Source organism: Aquila chrysaetos (genome assembly GCF_900496995.4).
Source record: "Aquila chrysaetos chrysaetos chromosome W unlocalized genomic scaffold, bAquChr1.4 W_unloc_3, whole genome shotgun sequence".
Taxonomy (NCBI): Eukaryota; Metazoa; Chordata; class Aves; order Accipitriformes; family Accipitridae; genus Aquila; species Aquila chrysaetos.
Window position 1 is genome coordinate 1320296 of NW_024470323.1, and position 16630 is coordinate 1336925.

At 36.0% G+C, this 16630-nt stretch overlaps 1 protein-coding gene across 6 annotated transcripts in view; it reads left to right on the forward strand.

The window, feature by feature from the left end:
* LOC121233000 (nipped-B-like protein) overlaps positions 1–16630 on the forward strand; it is a 174071-nt gene that overhangs the window by 97283 nt on the left and 60158 nt on the right. For 4 of the 6 annotated variants that reach the window (XM_041121549.1, XM_041121548.1, XM_041121547.1 and 1 more), the window contains one exon: positions 4346–4978. The exons of 1 other annotated variant lie outside the window; for it this stretch is intronic. In XM_041121549.1, the coding sequence (XP_040977483.1) occupies positions 4346–4978 (633 nt within the window). Of the gene's footprint in view, positions 1–4345; positions 4979–14989; positions 15328–16630 lie in introns of those variants that run through there. One more of the 6 variants, XM_041121551.1, reaches the window with a different exon arrangement.

The window sequence follows — 16630 nt, forward strand, 5'->3', positions numbered from 1 at the left end:
AGCAGCGTAAATGTTCCCACTAGCATTGCCACCCTCAGGGGATGCTATGCCAACCCTTGGCTTACCTTCAGCTCTCCTGATGGTATCCCCTTCCCCCATCGATTCTAGTTTAAAGCCCTCTCAGTCAGTCCTGCCAGCTTATAAGCAAAGTGTTTCCCCCATCAGGACAGGTGGATCCTGTCAGGCCCCAGCATACCTTGTGTTTCAAAGACTGTTCCATGGTCATAAAACCCAAAGTTCTGGCGGAAGCACCAGTCCTGGAGCCAGGTATTGATATCCTGGGCTTGTCTGTTTCTTCCAAAGTCTCTCCCCATTGCTGGGAGGATTGAGGAAAACACTACCTGCGCTCCTGAATCTTTTAGCATTCTTCCCAGGGCCCTGAAATCTCTTTTAATCGACCTTGGACTTCTTGTTGCAATGTCATTAGTGTCCACATGAAAGAGCAGGAGTGGGTAATAGTCTGAAGGCTGTACTAAGCTCATCAGTCATCTGGTGACATCCCTGATTTGGGCTGCAGGGAGGCAGCAAACTTCCCTGAAAAGAGGGTTGGGGCTGCAAATGGGTGCTTCCGTTCCCCTCAGGAGGGAGTCACCAATGACCATAACTCACCATTGTTTCTTCTCATGCTGGTCTTAATGCAGGTCTTGTTGTGAGGGGTTGGTTGATCTGACCTTGGTGAGAGTACTTGCATAGGTTCCTCCTCATCTATCTCATCATGCGCTTTGTCTACCATACCCAGAGCCTCATACCTATTCTGTAAAGGTATCTGAAAGGGTAAGGAGGGGTTTCTCTTACAGCTCTGTGCAGAGTATTGTGGCATAATTAGAAAGTGTGCAGACAGAAACTGTAAGATTTAGATGTCAGTGATGTGTGGAATCCCCTAGACAGAAACTTGTTTGCTACCCAAGTTACTGATGTACAATGAGCAAGTGAAGCTATTCCATGGTAAACAAACAAGAAGTGTTTTTGAAACTTTATGTTTTTAAGAAGGCTAAGTTACTGTCAATGCAATGCATGTTATAGTTGCTTGCATTATAAAGGATATGATAGGAAATCAGTCAAGAGTCACAGAAAAAAAAGTGTTTGCAAATTGCTACAGCAGTTGATAAAACTTCTTCCATACTCAGTGCCATCTACCACTAGGAATCAATAGGAAAACTAATTAGTACAGAGAACCAGTCCCAAATTATCATGGATGGTCAGGATGATTGTTACTGAAAGAATATGGAGGTATTGTTGATGGGTGTATTTGATCTCTGTAGAGGCTTTTATTTCCTATGATGTTACCTGCTTCGCAGCTACATTTGGCATTATCTGGATGACTATCAGTATTTCCTGTTCCGTAATGATACAGTGACCTTCCCAAATCAGTGGAGAATATTTTTCTCTCACAAGTTTTGCATATTCCTGCCACACAAAAAGAGTTTGGACAAAGTTCTTTTACTGATACTATGGAAGATCAGCTACAGAAAGTCAGGTTTTTTTTCCTGAATTACCACACAGCCCTAGATTTAGACTCAAAATCTGCCTACATATTTCTCTGTTTTAAAAGAATATTCTGAAATTCAGTTAATTCCCAAAGATAATTTCCAAAGATCATTATATGATTTACTACATTGATAGCATTTTGTAGAACAGACCTTCTCAACCTTGGAATCTCGACTGGTTCAGCAAACAGATCATACCTGTCTGTCTGTGTATTCTTTCCATAAAAACATTTCTTCTGTTATCAGCAAGTCTTGTAAGAGCTTTGTTCTCAGACGTATAATGGCTCAAGCCTTCTCCCGTAGGAAATATTCCAGACTGACTTCAACAGTAATAGGCACAACTCTCTCTGTATAATGGGTGATGTTTTGTCTGAAGTCTAAGCATCCAACAGAATGTGGTACATGTTCAATGTGTGATACCTATTCAAAACTGTTAATGTCTGTGGTAGAATGAAACTGTTACAGAATGCTTCATCTTTTTCAATTTCTTTTCACCTCAGTACATAGGTATTGTAGCTTCTAAGCCCCTTTGTTGCCAGAGGCTTAGCCATCATTAGACATTTCGGAAATATGTGAAGTTATTGCCAGAATATGTACTCTTAAAATGCAACTTATGGGCCTTACTATCAACACCTTTCAGGAATTTCCTTCAGGAGGAAGATACTTTCAAATAGCTATTTGTAGTGCTGCCTAGGAGAGGGAAAACTTTACTTTTGTTTTTTCATTTACTGGATTCTAAGTATGTTCAATGGAATGCACTGAAATCCTTCTGACTTCCTCAAGTCTACCCAAAGATAAAAAGAACCACCTTATCTGTTGCTGCAGTGTTATTTTTCAGCATGAGAAATACCAAATGAATACAAATCAGAACAATCTTGTCAAATTTACTTAAAAGTTTAGGACAAGGGAGAATCAAATCTGTCCCCTATTTGAAGTGTAACTGTGAAAAATGGTAAATGTTCCATTGTTGCAACTTCAGAAGTATTCATTTAAGAGAAAATGCAAGAGTAAGATGTCAGCAAGATCTCTTTGAACAGTTTTGAGCTGCCTCTAATATTTGTAGAAATAAAAATGCAGCCTGTATTTCCAGTGAGTGGTAGTCATTGCCTTAAAAGAAATTAGTAGCTAACAGTTTCTGCTATACATTACACTGAGACAATCTTGTAAATTATTGTCTAAATAGACAGTAATTAGGAGAAGTGTGTGTGTGGAGGGGGCATCACAAGAATAGGAATCTCTGGTGGAAGGCAAGTGAGAGATCTTCGTAGGGTGTAGCCAGGTCTTCAGCACTAGTGATTGAGCGTGGTGTCTAATTTGAGGAGGGGAAATGGAGTAGTGAGAGATCTTGAGAATCAGGATGAGTCAAAACAGGGCTTCCCAACATTGTGGATTTTATTGGCAGAATATGGAGTTGTTGCTGATGGTCAAGAAAGGGTAAGATAAACCCATTTTATACCCTGCTCTACATACAGAGGTTATAGGACTTCTCACAGAATGTACTAAGGAGAGAAAATAAGTATCGTAGTCTGTGCAAAGAAGTAATCAGTAAAGGCACACCTTTCATTTGAATTGAAGCTTTTCTAGAGGTATCCATTCTTTTTTTCATCTACAGGTCGGTACATTGCTTAATGATTCTTAATATTTCTTAAAATATCTGATAGAAATTTAAACTTCAGAATAAAGCTGCTTTCTTGTTTAGTGGTATATCTTGAATGAAGCACATGGGGACTTGTATTCCAATTAGTTTTTGAGTGTTGTTAGATGTATTGACCTATGATGACCTAAAACAGAATGACTAATAATAATCTCAGTCACTGCTTTCTGAAGATCAGTATTCCCCAGTGGATGAATGGGATCAGATAAATGTTTGCTTTGTTTAACAAGAGGAGGCTGGCCCTATTGGTCCAGCCAATAGGCTTTTCTTTTTTTTTTTTTCCCACACCAGTATTCCTTTTTAAGTCAAAAATTATAGCTCAAAATTATAATTGGGACAGGTTGAAAAGCTTCTCTGTTTTTCAAAGCTTTTTCTGGGCTAACAGTTATGGGGAGCTGGTTTAATTTGAGGAACAAAAAGTTTCATGTGATTAATTGGAGAATGCTTTTAATAAAAAAAGTCCTCTTTTAAAAATTTCTCTAGATATACTCAAAGCCTGAAATGGGTGCATGTAGAAGTAAAAATTCATACGTTTAAAAAAAAAGAAAAAAAGAGGGGAGATGAGGCAGGAAATGATAGAAAAATGCCCTAAGACAATTAGTGGGTTTTAGATAGTAATGAGTGGGGGAGGCTGGAATGAGTTTACCTAAAATAAAAAAAAAAAAAAAAAAAAAAAAAGTTGAAAATGAACTGTCAGAATCAAAGTTAAGGAGGTTGTGTATGTTTTGATTTTTTAATATATATATTTTTTAATTACTTTAAAAATGTGTGGCTGAAATGGCTAATGCCTATACACTGATAATTACGTCTTTATCACTGGACCTTATTAAGAATCTTTTTGATATTTCCTTTTTCTCTAGTCAACTTGCTTTCATTGACTATTTTCTAATAGTTGATATTCTGAACCTGCAGGTACTATTTTTATTTATACTTTTTTTGGTGGTGGGTTTTTTGTTCCATCTTCTCTGAAATGATCCCTTCTCTACCTGCACTGGAAAGCTAAAATTCCTAGGAAATACACTGCAACTATCTGGATTACATCTTGATCTAGGAATGATGTGCTTCCTACCAATCTCACTTAGACCTTTTGTGAACACAGATATATGTACAAATACATATTAAAATTATGTAGGTTATATTTAGTGTGTTTTGATATAAACATGGAACAACATAACTGTTCAGTTTTTCTGAATTATTATTCTAGGATCAAGACAACTTTTAATCCAACAATCTCAGCCTCCACCTTATTCATCACCTAGAGATGTTCCCCCAGACATATTGTTAGATTCTCCAGAAAGAAAGCAAAAGAAACAAAAGAAAATGAAGTTAGGCAAGGATGAAAAAGACCAGACTGAAAAAGCTGCAATGTATGATATCATTAGTTCTCCTTCCAAGGACTCTACTAAGCTTACATTAAGACTCTCTCGTGTAAGATCTTCGGATATGGACCAGCAGGATGATATGCTTTCTGGTTTGGAAAACAGCAGTATATCAGAGGGTGATATTCCTTTTAATGTGCAGTACCCAGGACAGACTTCTAAAACACCCGTTACTCCACAGGATGTTAACCGCCCACTAAACGCTGCTCAGTGTTTGCCGCAGCATGAACAGACAGCTTTCCTTCAGGCACAACAAGTGCCTGTTTTACAACAGAACACTTCAGTTGCTGAAAAACAACCTCAAACTCCTGTGGTACAGACACAGCAACAGGTTTCGCAACAAGGAACTATAACGTCATATGATGAAGTAGAATTGGATGCATTGGCTGAAATTGAGCGGATAGAACGTGAATCAGCTATTGAAAGGGAGCGATTTTCAAAAGAAGTGCAAGATAAAGGTAAAAGGATTGTGTGTGTGTATACACTATATATATATAAAATATAAATATATATATGCATATAAACCCCATATATATATATAAACCTTCCTGTCATTGTCACATAGTTCAATTCTGTTTACTTAGTGTAGGTAGCTCTACGACATTCATCTCCATTCCCCTCCAACAATGAACTGTAATCTCTCATATATGCACATTTTTAATATCTGGTATTCTTTATTTGGGATCTTAATGGATGGAAAGTGAAGTTCTTATGTTTCAGAATTCTTTTTAAGCTACACTTATTTTGAACCATGAGACTGAATGAAGTACAATTGACATTGTTTATAGTTTCTAAAATCCCAGCAGTACCATAAGTAAAAATTTGTAATAAGTTTTGGTAGTTGAATTATTAATTAATTATCTATGTTGCCTAATTTAAGAAAATACAGGAAAACTCTTTTATGCCATTTCTATTCATATCCCAATTTGAATGTAATGTGAAGGAGGTGTTAGACTAAAATCACATCTATTCTTTTAAAGGCACTGTAATGATTGAGTAATATATACTACTATATTGTCTCCAATGTTTGTTCAACTGGATATTCATTATTATGTAGGCATTACAAGTTTTATAGAACTACCATATATCTATATGGTCTCTAGCACAGAACCAGATGAGCCTCTGAAATGTTTGCTCTTCACTTCAGTAGCTGTACTGGTTGTCTTAACTGATTTCATTGAATCTATCCTCTTTGATTTTTTTTCTTCCCCCCCATTGTTAACTGGTTTGAAGGTCTTAGGCTTCAGAAATATCAAAAGTAGATGCAAAACTCACATGTAAATCTTGAAGACGAGATGTGGTTTATAAAGTACATAGTGATAGGTTAACATATATATTTTTCAGAAGCGTCCTCTGCACTGTGTTTAACTTCTGAGGAAAAAATCTTTTATAGTATAATGCTAATTTATTAGATACTCCCAAGAAAAATCTTGCAGAGTAGAAAACAGCGCAGATTCTGATTTTGAAAGTTCATAGGTGAAAATGGTCGATTTTGGACATACTTGGGTGCAGGCAACTAAATTTACATACGGTTTGGGTCTTTAACCAGCAGAGAGAGCACAAGTTTTCTCCCTGTTCAGAGATATATTTTTTTTCTGTTTTTAAAAATGCCTGGAGAGAGAGAGAGTTTGTTGTGTTTGTGTGTGTGTAAATGTTCTTGTTGCAATTACTAAAAGGTATTTCTTATTTGGTAACTAAATCAAGTCTTGTTAGAAAACATTGTGAATATATGGAGAAAATGGGTGCTCACCTCAATAGAGATCTCTACTGCCTTTAATTTTGATTTAATGAAATGGTGGAATTTGTTACTTTGCTTACATTTCTTCTACTAATTTTAAATTTATTTATGGAGAGCTTGTAGTTTGTCTCCTACTACTTAAAAAGCTACTTTTATATCCCCACACTGAGTAGATTCTCCAGCACATTTTAGCTGAGAAGCATCTCAAAAAATGCAGTGTATTTTTGATAGTGCACAGCAGCCTTCAAACACTTAGAGCAAGACTAAAACACTCTTTCTCTTTTGTTCTGGCTTTCAGGAGATGTTGAACATTAGTTGTGAAGTTTGTTTACCATAATTACATAGCCATGGGCAGGCTCCAATTTGTTTCTTTTGGGGAAAGGAATGATTTTTATAGAATGTGATCTCTCCCTTTCACCACTGCTCAATAACCGTCTTACCAAATAAGGATTCCAACCTTATGCTTCCCTTCTACCTGCATCCTCTGCCAGGTCTCAGTTCTTCCTGAGTTCCTGCAATTGCTATGGATCAGGTGCAAGAGTTGCTGCCTTATATTGGGACAAATGATCACCATTTATTCACTGGTGGTAAGTTGCCCCTATGCTAGACAGCAGCTCTTTTCACTTTGGCTGCTGAGGTTTCAGCCATGAATGAATAGTATTGAGTAGAAGGATTTTTAGCAGTCTTGGGACAGATTTCCTGAAAAGCTGTTACCTTGGAGAAATATGATTCTTATTTTTTGGTAACGCTTTTGCCCTTGCTTGTAAGTTTGTACTATGTCTGCAAGTTGATACACTCTGGGATTGTTCTAGTTATAGCCATTTGGTTTGGTGTGACTGCAGGAGGAAGCTTCCTCTATTGTTCCTATGGGAATATGTCTGTTAGAAATATATCCAGTAACTCCTAAATATGTCATTCATTTTTGTGAAGTTGCTTACTGTATTTATGCAAAACCTGGTATTTGTGCATTTTAGTACATATACTGTAACTTTAGATCACATTATGTCAAGAAAATAGTGTGATTGTAGCATGTACTCAGTCTAATTAGAATGGGAATGTATAGTGCTAGCTGCTGCTGTACATAGCAAGCGTCCCTATAGAGATCTTACTCTAGATGCTAGCACATGCATGAAAGCATCTTTGCTACTTTTGTAATTGAGGCATGGGAATACATATTACAGTCACACTACACTCTCTGTGTAGGCACACGTTGTCTTCCATAAATTACTTTGAGTAGAATTGTACTCGCAAGTTTTGATAGAAGATTAGTGGTCTCTTCTGTCCTTTTTTAGACATGAAATCTCTACAGTACTATGCTTCATCAGAGGTTTTCAGATGCTTCTTTTTTAACAATAAGGCTTTGGATGGATATGACATGTTTTTTCTGAGGTTGGGAACCAGTAGTGCAGTGGAACTGTTTATTCCAGAGGAGAGGCGGAGATATTTTTTTGGGAGGTTCTTGCTAAAAATTATACAACTACTACACTTGCCTAAGGCAATGCTAAGGTCTTTTTTTTTTTTTTTTTTTAATGCTGAGGCCCTTTTATAATGTTTGGTACAGGTGAGAAATGGAGATTGGAATCCTTTGGAAATTATAGTACTTTCTGTAATAAATTCCTAATTCTAACAAAACTGTTAAAATATTTAGCTTCCACCAAACAAAGTCTCTCAAAATAGGAGGCAGTCTCCATTCCAGAGGTGGAACTAACACAGGGTTTTGCAGAAGCACTGCTTTCTTTGAAAAGCAGCGTATCTTTCTGGAACCTGATTGTCATGCTTTTGCTTTCTGAAAAAAGAATTCTTAGTGCAAAAATCACTAATGCAAAATCTGGCAGGTTTGACCTAATGTCTATCAGATATGCATAAAGAGAGATTTTATAATATAGACTTTTTGCCTCCATATCTGAGTGCTTTTCAGAGCTCTGTTTTTATAGTTCTGTCCTTTTGGTCTATTTGGATCTTGGATTAAGTGGATTATATGGTCTTTTCATCATGATAGAGACGTGCAAAATTTGAAAAAGTTGGTTTTGTCCTTGTCCTCTGTGTGGAAGGACAAGAGTCCATCCCCTCTTCCTACTTTTTCCATCAAGAAAGTCTCTCTGTATGGATTAATTTTGCAAGTAATTTGTCTGTATCTGTATCTCTTGTTTGGAGATCAAGGCACTCAGCACCACAAGTTACATTCTAATACATCTTTTATGTTTAATAGCCTCAGAACAAATAAATAAGTCCATGGAACATGACAAGCCTCAGGTTTTCAGTTCCCATTGCCTCCCTCACAATGGCCTCTATACCCTCATCAGGTACAAGTTGTCAATCAATACTAGATCATATCTTCTCTTTTGAAAGGATGTGTAACATCACAGATAGATCCAGCTATTGTTTATCAAGACTCAGATTATTTGAGTTGAAAAAAAGTGATTCAGAAGGGTTAATACAGAAAGGGATTATCTTTTTCCACAACAGTTGACAACAAGTGAACCATCCTCTGCTTAGGCACATCAGGATACCTTTCTAAAGAAATTAGAAATAATGAAGCTTCACGCATACTTTCTTATAATCACTGCCAGTAGTCACATTTCCTGTACTACTTGGTGCTCTTGAATGCTTTCGAAACAAGCAGAGGTCCATATTCTGAACCTATTTTGTTCACTTAACTGGAGCTGTTCACATCCTGAAGTCGACTACACCAAGAAAGTACAGGGAATCCTGTGGAGTTTTAGAAAATTATGTCCTGGGAATTTCTGTTCTTCTCAGGAATCTTTTTTTCCTTGGGGGGGGAGGTGTTTAGGGAGAAATTTCATTTTGGTAACCTCAGTTCTTTGCATTAACTCATACTTTGCCACTGTTCAGGTACAAGTGGGTTGTTTTTGTTTATGTCAAGTACTTCAAAGCTAGTCAGTCACTTTCAGTCTAAACCTTTCCCAGAACATTACATTAAGTTCTTCTTGTTCATGAAGACTTAGACCTGCTACTGAATTAATTTTCAGGTTCAAGGTTTCTACCTCAAGATCTTTCATGCTTTTCTAAAAACCCCAAATACTGTGAATCAAAAATATTTAAGATATTAATGTTAAAAGGAGCTCTGAGTCTTCTAGAAAGGGGAAAAGGGAAGATAACCTTGAAAATTACTTGAAAAAACAGAAAGCAACCCATCTTTTTTCAGAGACTCTTTTTCAAATTGCTTTAGCTTTTTATTTTATTCAGATTTGCTAAATTTTAGTTTGAGCTCTTCCATACATAGTATTGTGTGTTCACTGTTAGATTTTAGGCTACTTCAAAGACACTTTTATATAATGCAGCTGTGTTAACAGATTAAGGAGTTCTACTTTTACTTGTAAAAGGCACTGTTCTCTGGAGTTTGTGAGAAGAGTCATGAAATCATTAATCACTAACCATTTCATTGGGAGGCTGTTGTTTTTTTTTTTTAAACTTAAAAGCATTAGAAGCATTTTTTTAAATGAGACAAACCTACTTGTTTCTGTGGGGTTTTTTCCCCTATATATTTCACCTCTGAGGATCCATTTTACCCACTTTGGAATCTTACTGTAGATTCTTTGAATTAGGAAGAAGTGAAGCTGTAATAACTTTATTTCTAATAATTGGATCAGTTAGGGGGCATTTGGATGCCTGCTGTGGGCCCTTCTTTTTTTAGTTCATTCTGAGCCCATAGCAGCAGACAAACACATCCCAAGAGTGTGAATCTGTCGGAGCAAAACTCAAAACTACAGTTATAGGTAAGTAAACTTTTTCTCTTACCTTTTAAGTTCTTATCCAGCTCCTCTCCCTTTCTCCCCATTACCCATCTCCCCCCCCAAAAGTCCCCCAAAGAGGAGACTAACAGAAGAACACTATTAAGAATTAATAGTTTGTTTACATCTAATTTTATGTAGCCAATGAATGAAATGACAGAATGTGTAATTATAACCAGTATATTACCATTAATTTCCAAAAATATGTTATAGGGGTTTTATTTACTTAAAAATGGAGATACAAGTGTAGTCATTTGTATAGTAATCTTGCAGAAGATTACAGTCACTAATACCAGAAGATGAAATGAGACAGTGTAAAATATAAATGATTGTGTCTCTATGTAGTAGGACAGTGTGAGAATCAGGTATCCTGTATTTTGTGTATATAAACTTTCATTAGGTCTGCATTTTGTAGTGTTAGGTAATGGATGAAATTGGCACCTTGTGTAGCTTTCCCAAGAAAAAGCAGGTTTGCAACGTTCAGTTCCTATAGATGAGGGACTTTTTTTGGTTTGTGTTCAGATGTGTTTTAAGAAAAGTAAGGGGAAGAAATTCCTCTTCTATCTAGAGAAATTGCAATGAAGTGTTGCAATGTTTCCATCTATCTAGGAAAAATTACTTTCTTTTATATTTTTGTAAAGAATGAAATACTGATTGAGTGAAAAATATGTTTTTTTTTAAAAAAAAAGTAGAGGCACATTTTTTTAATGGTGTTTACTTTCTTTTGGTGCTCTTGAGTAACATGAAAGCAAATTCCCACATTTATCCCAGGTTGTGCTTTACGTAGGGTAACACAGAAACCTGCTCTTGTAAGCAGGTGTAGAAAATAACTAAAACCCAGAAGTTTGGTAAGAAGTGTATTTTATTTTTATCTGTAGTGTAAACTAAGATTAGAAAATTAAATACAGTTTGCATGTAGCATATGCCTTTGATTGTACCTGTTAAATGGATGGGAAGATTTATAATATTACTTACCCAGTAATGACTTAATTTTGTTCTGGGACAGTCACTTCTCTATAATGGATTTAAATCTTGATAAAGTAACAGCATGTATAATTAATAAAGCTTATTGACAGTTTAAGCCTGGCATTTCTATAGTTCATAGTCACTAAGTTCACTCCAACATCAACCTAAGATGACACAGTCTTTTTTTCATTATCATCCTGTATAAATGTTACTGGATCTAGTTAATTGAAGATATTTTTGAATGCAAGGTATGATGTCAGAATGAAATCAACATCTGGAAGGGAGATTAAAAGTGTTCACCAATAAATTTCAAATTCATTTGCTTATTTCTAAAGTTTGTTGTTCCTACAAATGAATTTGAAACTAATTGGATATGTTAATCTGTAAGTGATACATAAAATAAAAGTAGTTTTCATTAAGTCTTCTGTTAGTGTGTTGCATTTTTCTTGTGAAATTAGGTGCTATGTGTATTTCAAAAGTAATTGCACTTCAGGTTTTGCTCAGGTTTTTTAACAATTAAGTTTACAAAACTGTAATTCTTCACAAAGCAATCACACAGATAAAACCCAGAATTTGTGTCAGAAAAATCTATCTCATAAATACATTGAAATCATATTGTTTGTAAAAGCAATATTAAATTCAGGGAGGTTAAATTACAGCTTCTAATCTCTAAACAAGTGGAGATGCTTGATTATAATTTGCTGTAGTTCAATTCTTGTTATTTTCTAGTGTAATATTTCTTTTGTATTACTATAGTTAACAGGGAATAATGAGTTACCAAACATCCTTAAGTAGAAAAATTCGTAAGATCATATTTCATTCTCCAGTTATGCTGATTACGTTATTGTCATATTTAAGAAAACAAGCAGAACTTTACCAAAATGAAGATTCTGAATTCTGCTACACCCTAAGGCATGTCAGAGACTCCTGTAGTCTTTTTGGTGGTTTTTTTGGTTGTTTGTTTTTTTTCCTGAATTAGTTTGGACATCCCTCCTGATGGGCTTTCTTTTTTGCATAGCGACCAGAAGTTTGATAAAGTCTCTTAACAGATTGCTAAAAATTAGCAGCTGTTTCTGTTCAGATTCTCAGAAATCCCTTCCTCTGAACTGCAGCAGCTGGAAGCCCTCTGGTCTCTACTTTGGAGCCTTTGGAATTATGTTCTGTTCTATAAAGCTTCCTATACCAGGATCATGACTGTACTTTCTTAGTTTCTTCTGTAAGGGAGCAAGCAGTGAGACTAAAATTTTTGACTTATGTTTGCTGAGTCTCTCCTTCAAAGGTTGGAGCTAGCGCTGTGGGAATCTCTTCTACTGATAGGAAGGGGTCTCTTTGGTTTAATTCTTTGCTTATTAGAATATGGTTTGGGGGGGAAGTCAGGTGAGAGCAAACTCTCATGGCCAGTAATGCTGAATGTTCATGAAAGAGTAGAAAGATAAGAATGGATATTTGCCCTCACTCCATTGATAGGTCATCCATCAGTACCATTAAAGTAATTTTAAATCTTCCTTGTATCCAGATTATATTGATTGGTTTAGATTCTTGTCTACAGAACACTGTTGGCTGGGGGGGACAGGGTGCTTGGACAGCTTTGAAGAGATCTTTGAAAAATAACTAGGAAAAGAAAACAGTTGTCAGTAAACATAGATTTGTTATTTAGGCATATGGTTATGTGTTATTGGTTGAAAATTCCTAGTCTTGACTGTTAGCTTAAATAAGATAAGCTTGTAATTGGCCTCTGGCTGACTTGTCTTTGATGTTCAAAAATGAAAGGTTTGACAATAAGTAATAACTGCTTAGGACTGGCATATTTGGTATAAATTTATTCATTGCTGATTTAAATAATGCAAATAAGTGGTATTTCAAATGAGTGGAGGCATATCCCAATAATCTCTGAAGAGTGTTAGAGCTTTAAAATATTAAACTCTTAACTGTTATGCTTTAAAAAAAGAAAGTTTGTACTGGAGTCATCAAAATGGTTCATCCAGAATTCAGCATTAGAGGATCAATCTTCTTTGTGGTTCTGAAGAGGAGTACATTCACATTTAACCATCTTGGATATGAAGTCTCCAACTGAATCCCTTACAAGGTATAAATGGGGAAGTGGTAATTTATCTGTTGTGTCTTCAAGATCATTCAAGATCATTCAGAAATCTCTGGATTTTAAAGTCTACCAAACAGTATTAATAGAGCAGAGTGTTACTATTCTGCTAAAACAAAGCTCAGCAACTATGCATGTGGTTCTTATTTAGACTTGTTACCTTTTCACAGGTATTTACAAAAGGTCCATTTCAGTTTGCTAGGACAAGCAGTTCTAGAAGTTTTTAGGCTATCATCCTATTATACTCATTTGTTGAAAGAGTTTAATCTGGGACTTAAGACAATCATCGGGTTTGCAAGAAAGCAGTAACATCGGAGACTTCAGCACTAGTGGTGTTCTGGCTGCTGCTTTGGAAAGATTTCAGATTAAATGGAAGAATGGAGATACTTCTTTAATACAGCTCCCCTCATCCAGCTGCTGTCCCTAATACTTGCTCAGCTTCCGAGTATATCCGTTTTCAGGATGGATATTCTTCAAATCACGATTGACTTGTAGTTTCAGCAGAAATGTATTCAAAGGTATCTGTGGTTATTCCAGTGCAATGTGTTTTTGCACAAAGGTTCTGCAGTAATTAATTAATTTCTAAATCTGAAAGTACTCATTGTTTTGACACGCAGATATTTCCAAAGATGAAGGCCACAACCTGTCTCCAGGAATACTGTTCATAACAGGACAGGTGAGACATAACTGCTTGGAAATCCAGCTAACCTTTTTTTCCATGTCAAACTTGTGGTTCCTGTAAAATTTTGTTTCTTGCACCACAGTGACCCATTTAATTTGACAGAACATCTCTGCTATTTTTTAGAATAAGGTAGCTTATGATCTTGCTTTGAGTACCAAGGTACTGCTTTTTGGTGAGCATGTTGCAATGTAAAGAGAACATCCATGCAGATTTGCCAAGCCAAAATAATGCATACATAGGAGAATAACTGGGATCAGACTGTACTCTGAACTGTCATAAATTTGTTCAAGGAGTTGGACAAAATGTAGATACATTTTGGATGTATCTACATTCTTGGGGGAGAGGAGTGAATAATGTTTCTAAAAAGAAAAGAATCTGAAAACAACAAACTTGGATGCCTGATCTCTAATATAGTCAGAAAGCTCTTCTGTGGCTTACTACGTATTCCTTTTATTATGAAAACTGTTACAAAGAGTAAAGCAAAAAGATCCTGATCACACTTTATTGGTCTCAAGAGCTTGCGAGCCTACCTGTTCAGAACTGTGGCAAGCTTTGAACCTAGGTCTGCAGCATTTGAAAGAAAAATATTAGTCTGATATTTTGGCAAAGTCCTAGATCCTGATAATAAAAAGAAATTCTACTGTCTATGGAATGAAGTGGACGAAGCTTGGATGCTGATGCCTTGAAGGATATGAAGTATATTTGAATGGATATTGTAAAAGTTCATCTGTTTATTAAGACCCTAAGGGGTCTTGGGACTCATGCCTTAACAAGGCAGATTTATGCAAACTTGCATATATTTGATTGTAAAAGAGAAGACCTGAAGACATCTGTTTTCAGAGGTTAATTATTCTCTCCTCACTTCTCTGATACTCTATTGATTATCCTCATATAGTTCAAAGTGAGTTCAAGATTTGTTAAAGCCCTCAAAGCCCAATGGTGTTTTTTACCTTTCATATTTCTGCAGCTATGATGGCAACCTAAAAAGTTTTTGTGCTCATTCAGTGGAGTTTTTCCATTATGCTCAATAAAGATAGTGGTACTATGTACTCATCCTACCTTTAATGCCCTAGTTCAACCTGATATTTTCATATACTTGGGCCAGCTTTTTTGTCCTAGATCCAGAAATCTCACAGAGGCAAAACAGTAATGATCAAGTCTAGTTCTGAGGATCACCATCAAGATGCACTGGAAATATGAAGAAATCTGTAATCTGTAACTCCATCTGCAATCACCTTGTCATTTAGGAAAAGAAAACTTTGAAGGCATCCCTTTCTTCTCAGATAAGATGTCAATAGGTTGTGGTTATAACTTACTAAAACATCAGTACTCAGTTGTCAAGAGAAATGAAGAAGGTGCATCAAAAGAGCTCTGTATTTAGAGGGAATATGCCAAGTTGTGATGTGATCATCTATTTATATGTTCTCAACTTACAATTTGACATTTTGGATGATGATGAAGAGCAGCATTTTGAGCCTGGTCAGTTATGGAAGTTCAAGAGAGAAAATTGGTCCTACCTGAATTGTTTTGGTTGTTTAATCTTGGAGCCCTCAGCATGAGGGCTCTGAAAGGTGAGTTTTGGTTGATCCAGCTACAGCAGTTTAAGGCATCACAGCTCCTGGCCATTTGCCTTGCTCCTACAGTAGGGGTAACAGAAAGAAACGTTTGCTTGGCTCTTAACTGACTTGTTCAGTCTGGTAGGTTAATACAAACCATCTTCACTAGTGCCTTAAGCTGATGCACTGGACAATGAAATGCACTTGTGGAAATGTGAATGTGTGTTCCCTTCTGCTACAGGTGATAACTTCAGTTAAAGGAACGGGGCAGATAACTGGTAACAGTAATGTCTTAAAGGCTACTGTTAGATCCACCATCAGAGCTTTACAGGACTTTTTCAGTGTGGCTGACATTTCTGGGTTAAAATGAAAAAGCTGACTGACTTTTTCCTAAGAACACAAGTTTCTCAATTTGTGTTTCAAAATTTAAAGAGTTTTAATTGAGAAATAAGGTAGTGATATGTGTGTGTGTATGTATGTATATTAATGTATATGTTTTAAAAAAATAAATCAAATTTGAAATCTGTCAGTCTGGAAGCTTCTACTTCATGGCCATTCCTAAGACCTGCCATGAAGCTCAGTGAGGTCAAAGCCCTTTTAGTCACAGGGAGAAAAAGAATTTTTGTCACTGCATGAAGGTTTCAAAAAAAATACATTTGTTTTAATAAGTAGTGTAGGGAAGTTAATCTATATAAACTCTCATATGAATCCAACAGTAGTTGTTGTACAGAAAAAGCAAAAATCGCCATGCTAAAAAGCTGCACCTTCGATTTGGCAAATTTATTTTGCTTCACATGTCTACCATAAAGTTGGCAGGCGTTCCTACAGGTTTTTGTTGAACTTTTAAAAATTCCTTATTTGCAGTTGACCAGTTTCTGCATGGAGTTTATTGTATCTGTCTTTACTGTCTTCCAGCCATTAAATGTTGTACATAATTTTGGAGTTTTAGGAAGTTAGAGATATACAAATAGATTTGAGAATGAAAATGATGGAAAAAACCCACAAACCTGTTCACGTCACTGGAATTGACCATATTGCTACTTGTTACTGTGTTCTAATGTTAATTTTGGAGATGATCCTTCAAAGTTTTAATTCTTCTGAATAAGAATCTTCTACAAATATAGAAGAAATTAGAAGTCATATGTTATAATTCTGGTTTACAACTTGAGAGGTTGGGGTTTTTTTCCTTAGAGTTTAATTCCCTCTTCCTTGATTGCATCCTCCTTACCCTTCCCCTGCTCCCAAAAAGAGAGCTGGCTCATTGCATCTGGTGATAAAGCATCACAAATCTAGGCACAAAATAAGTTATTTTTCTTAT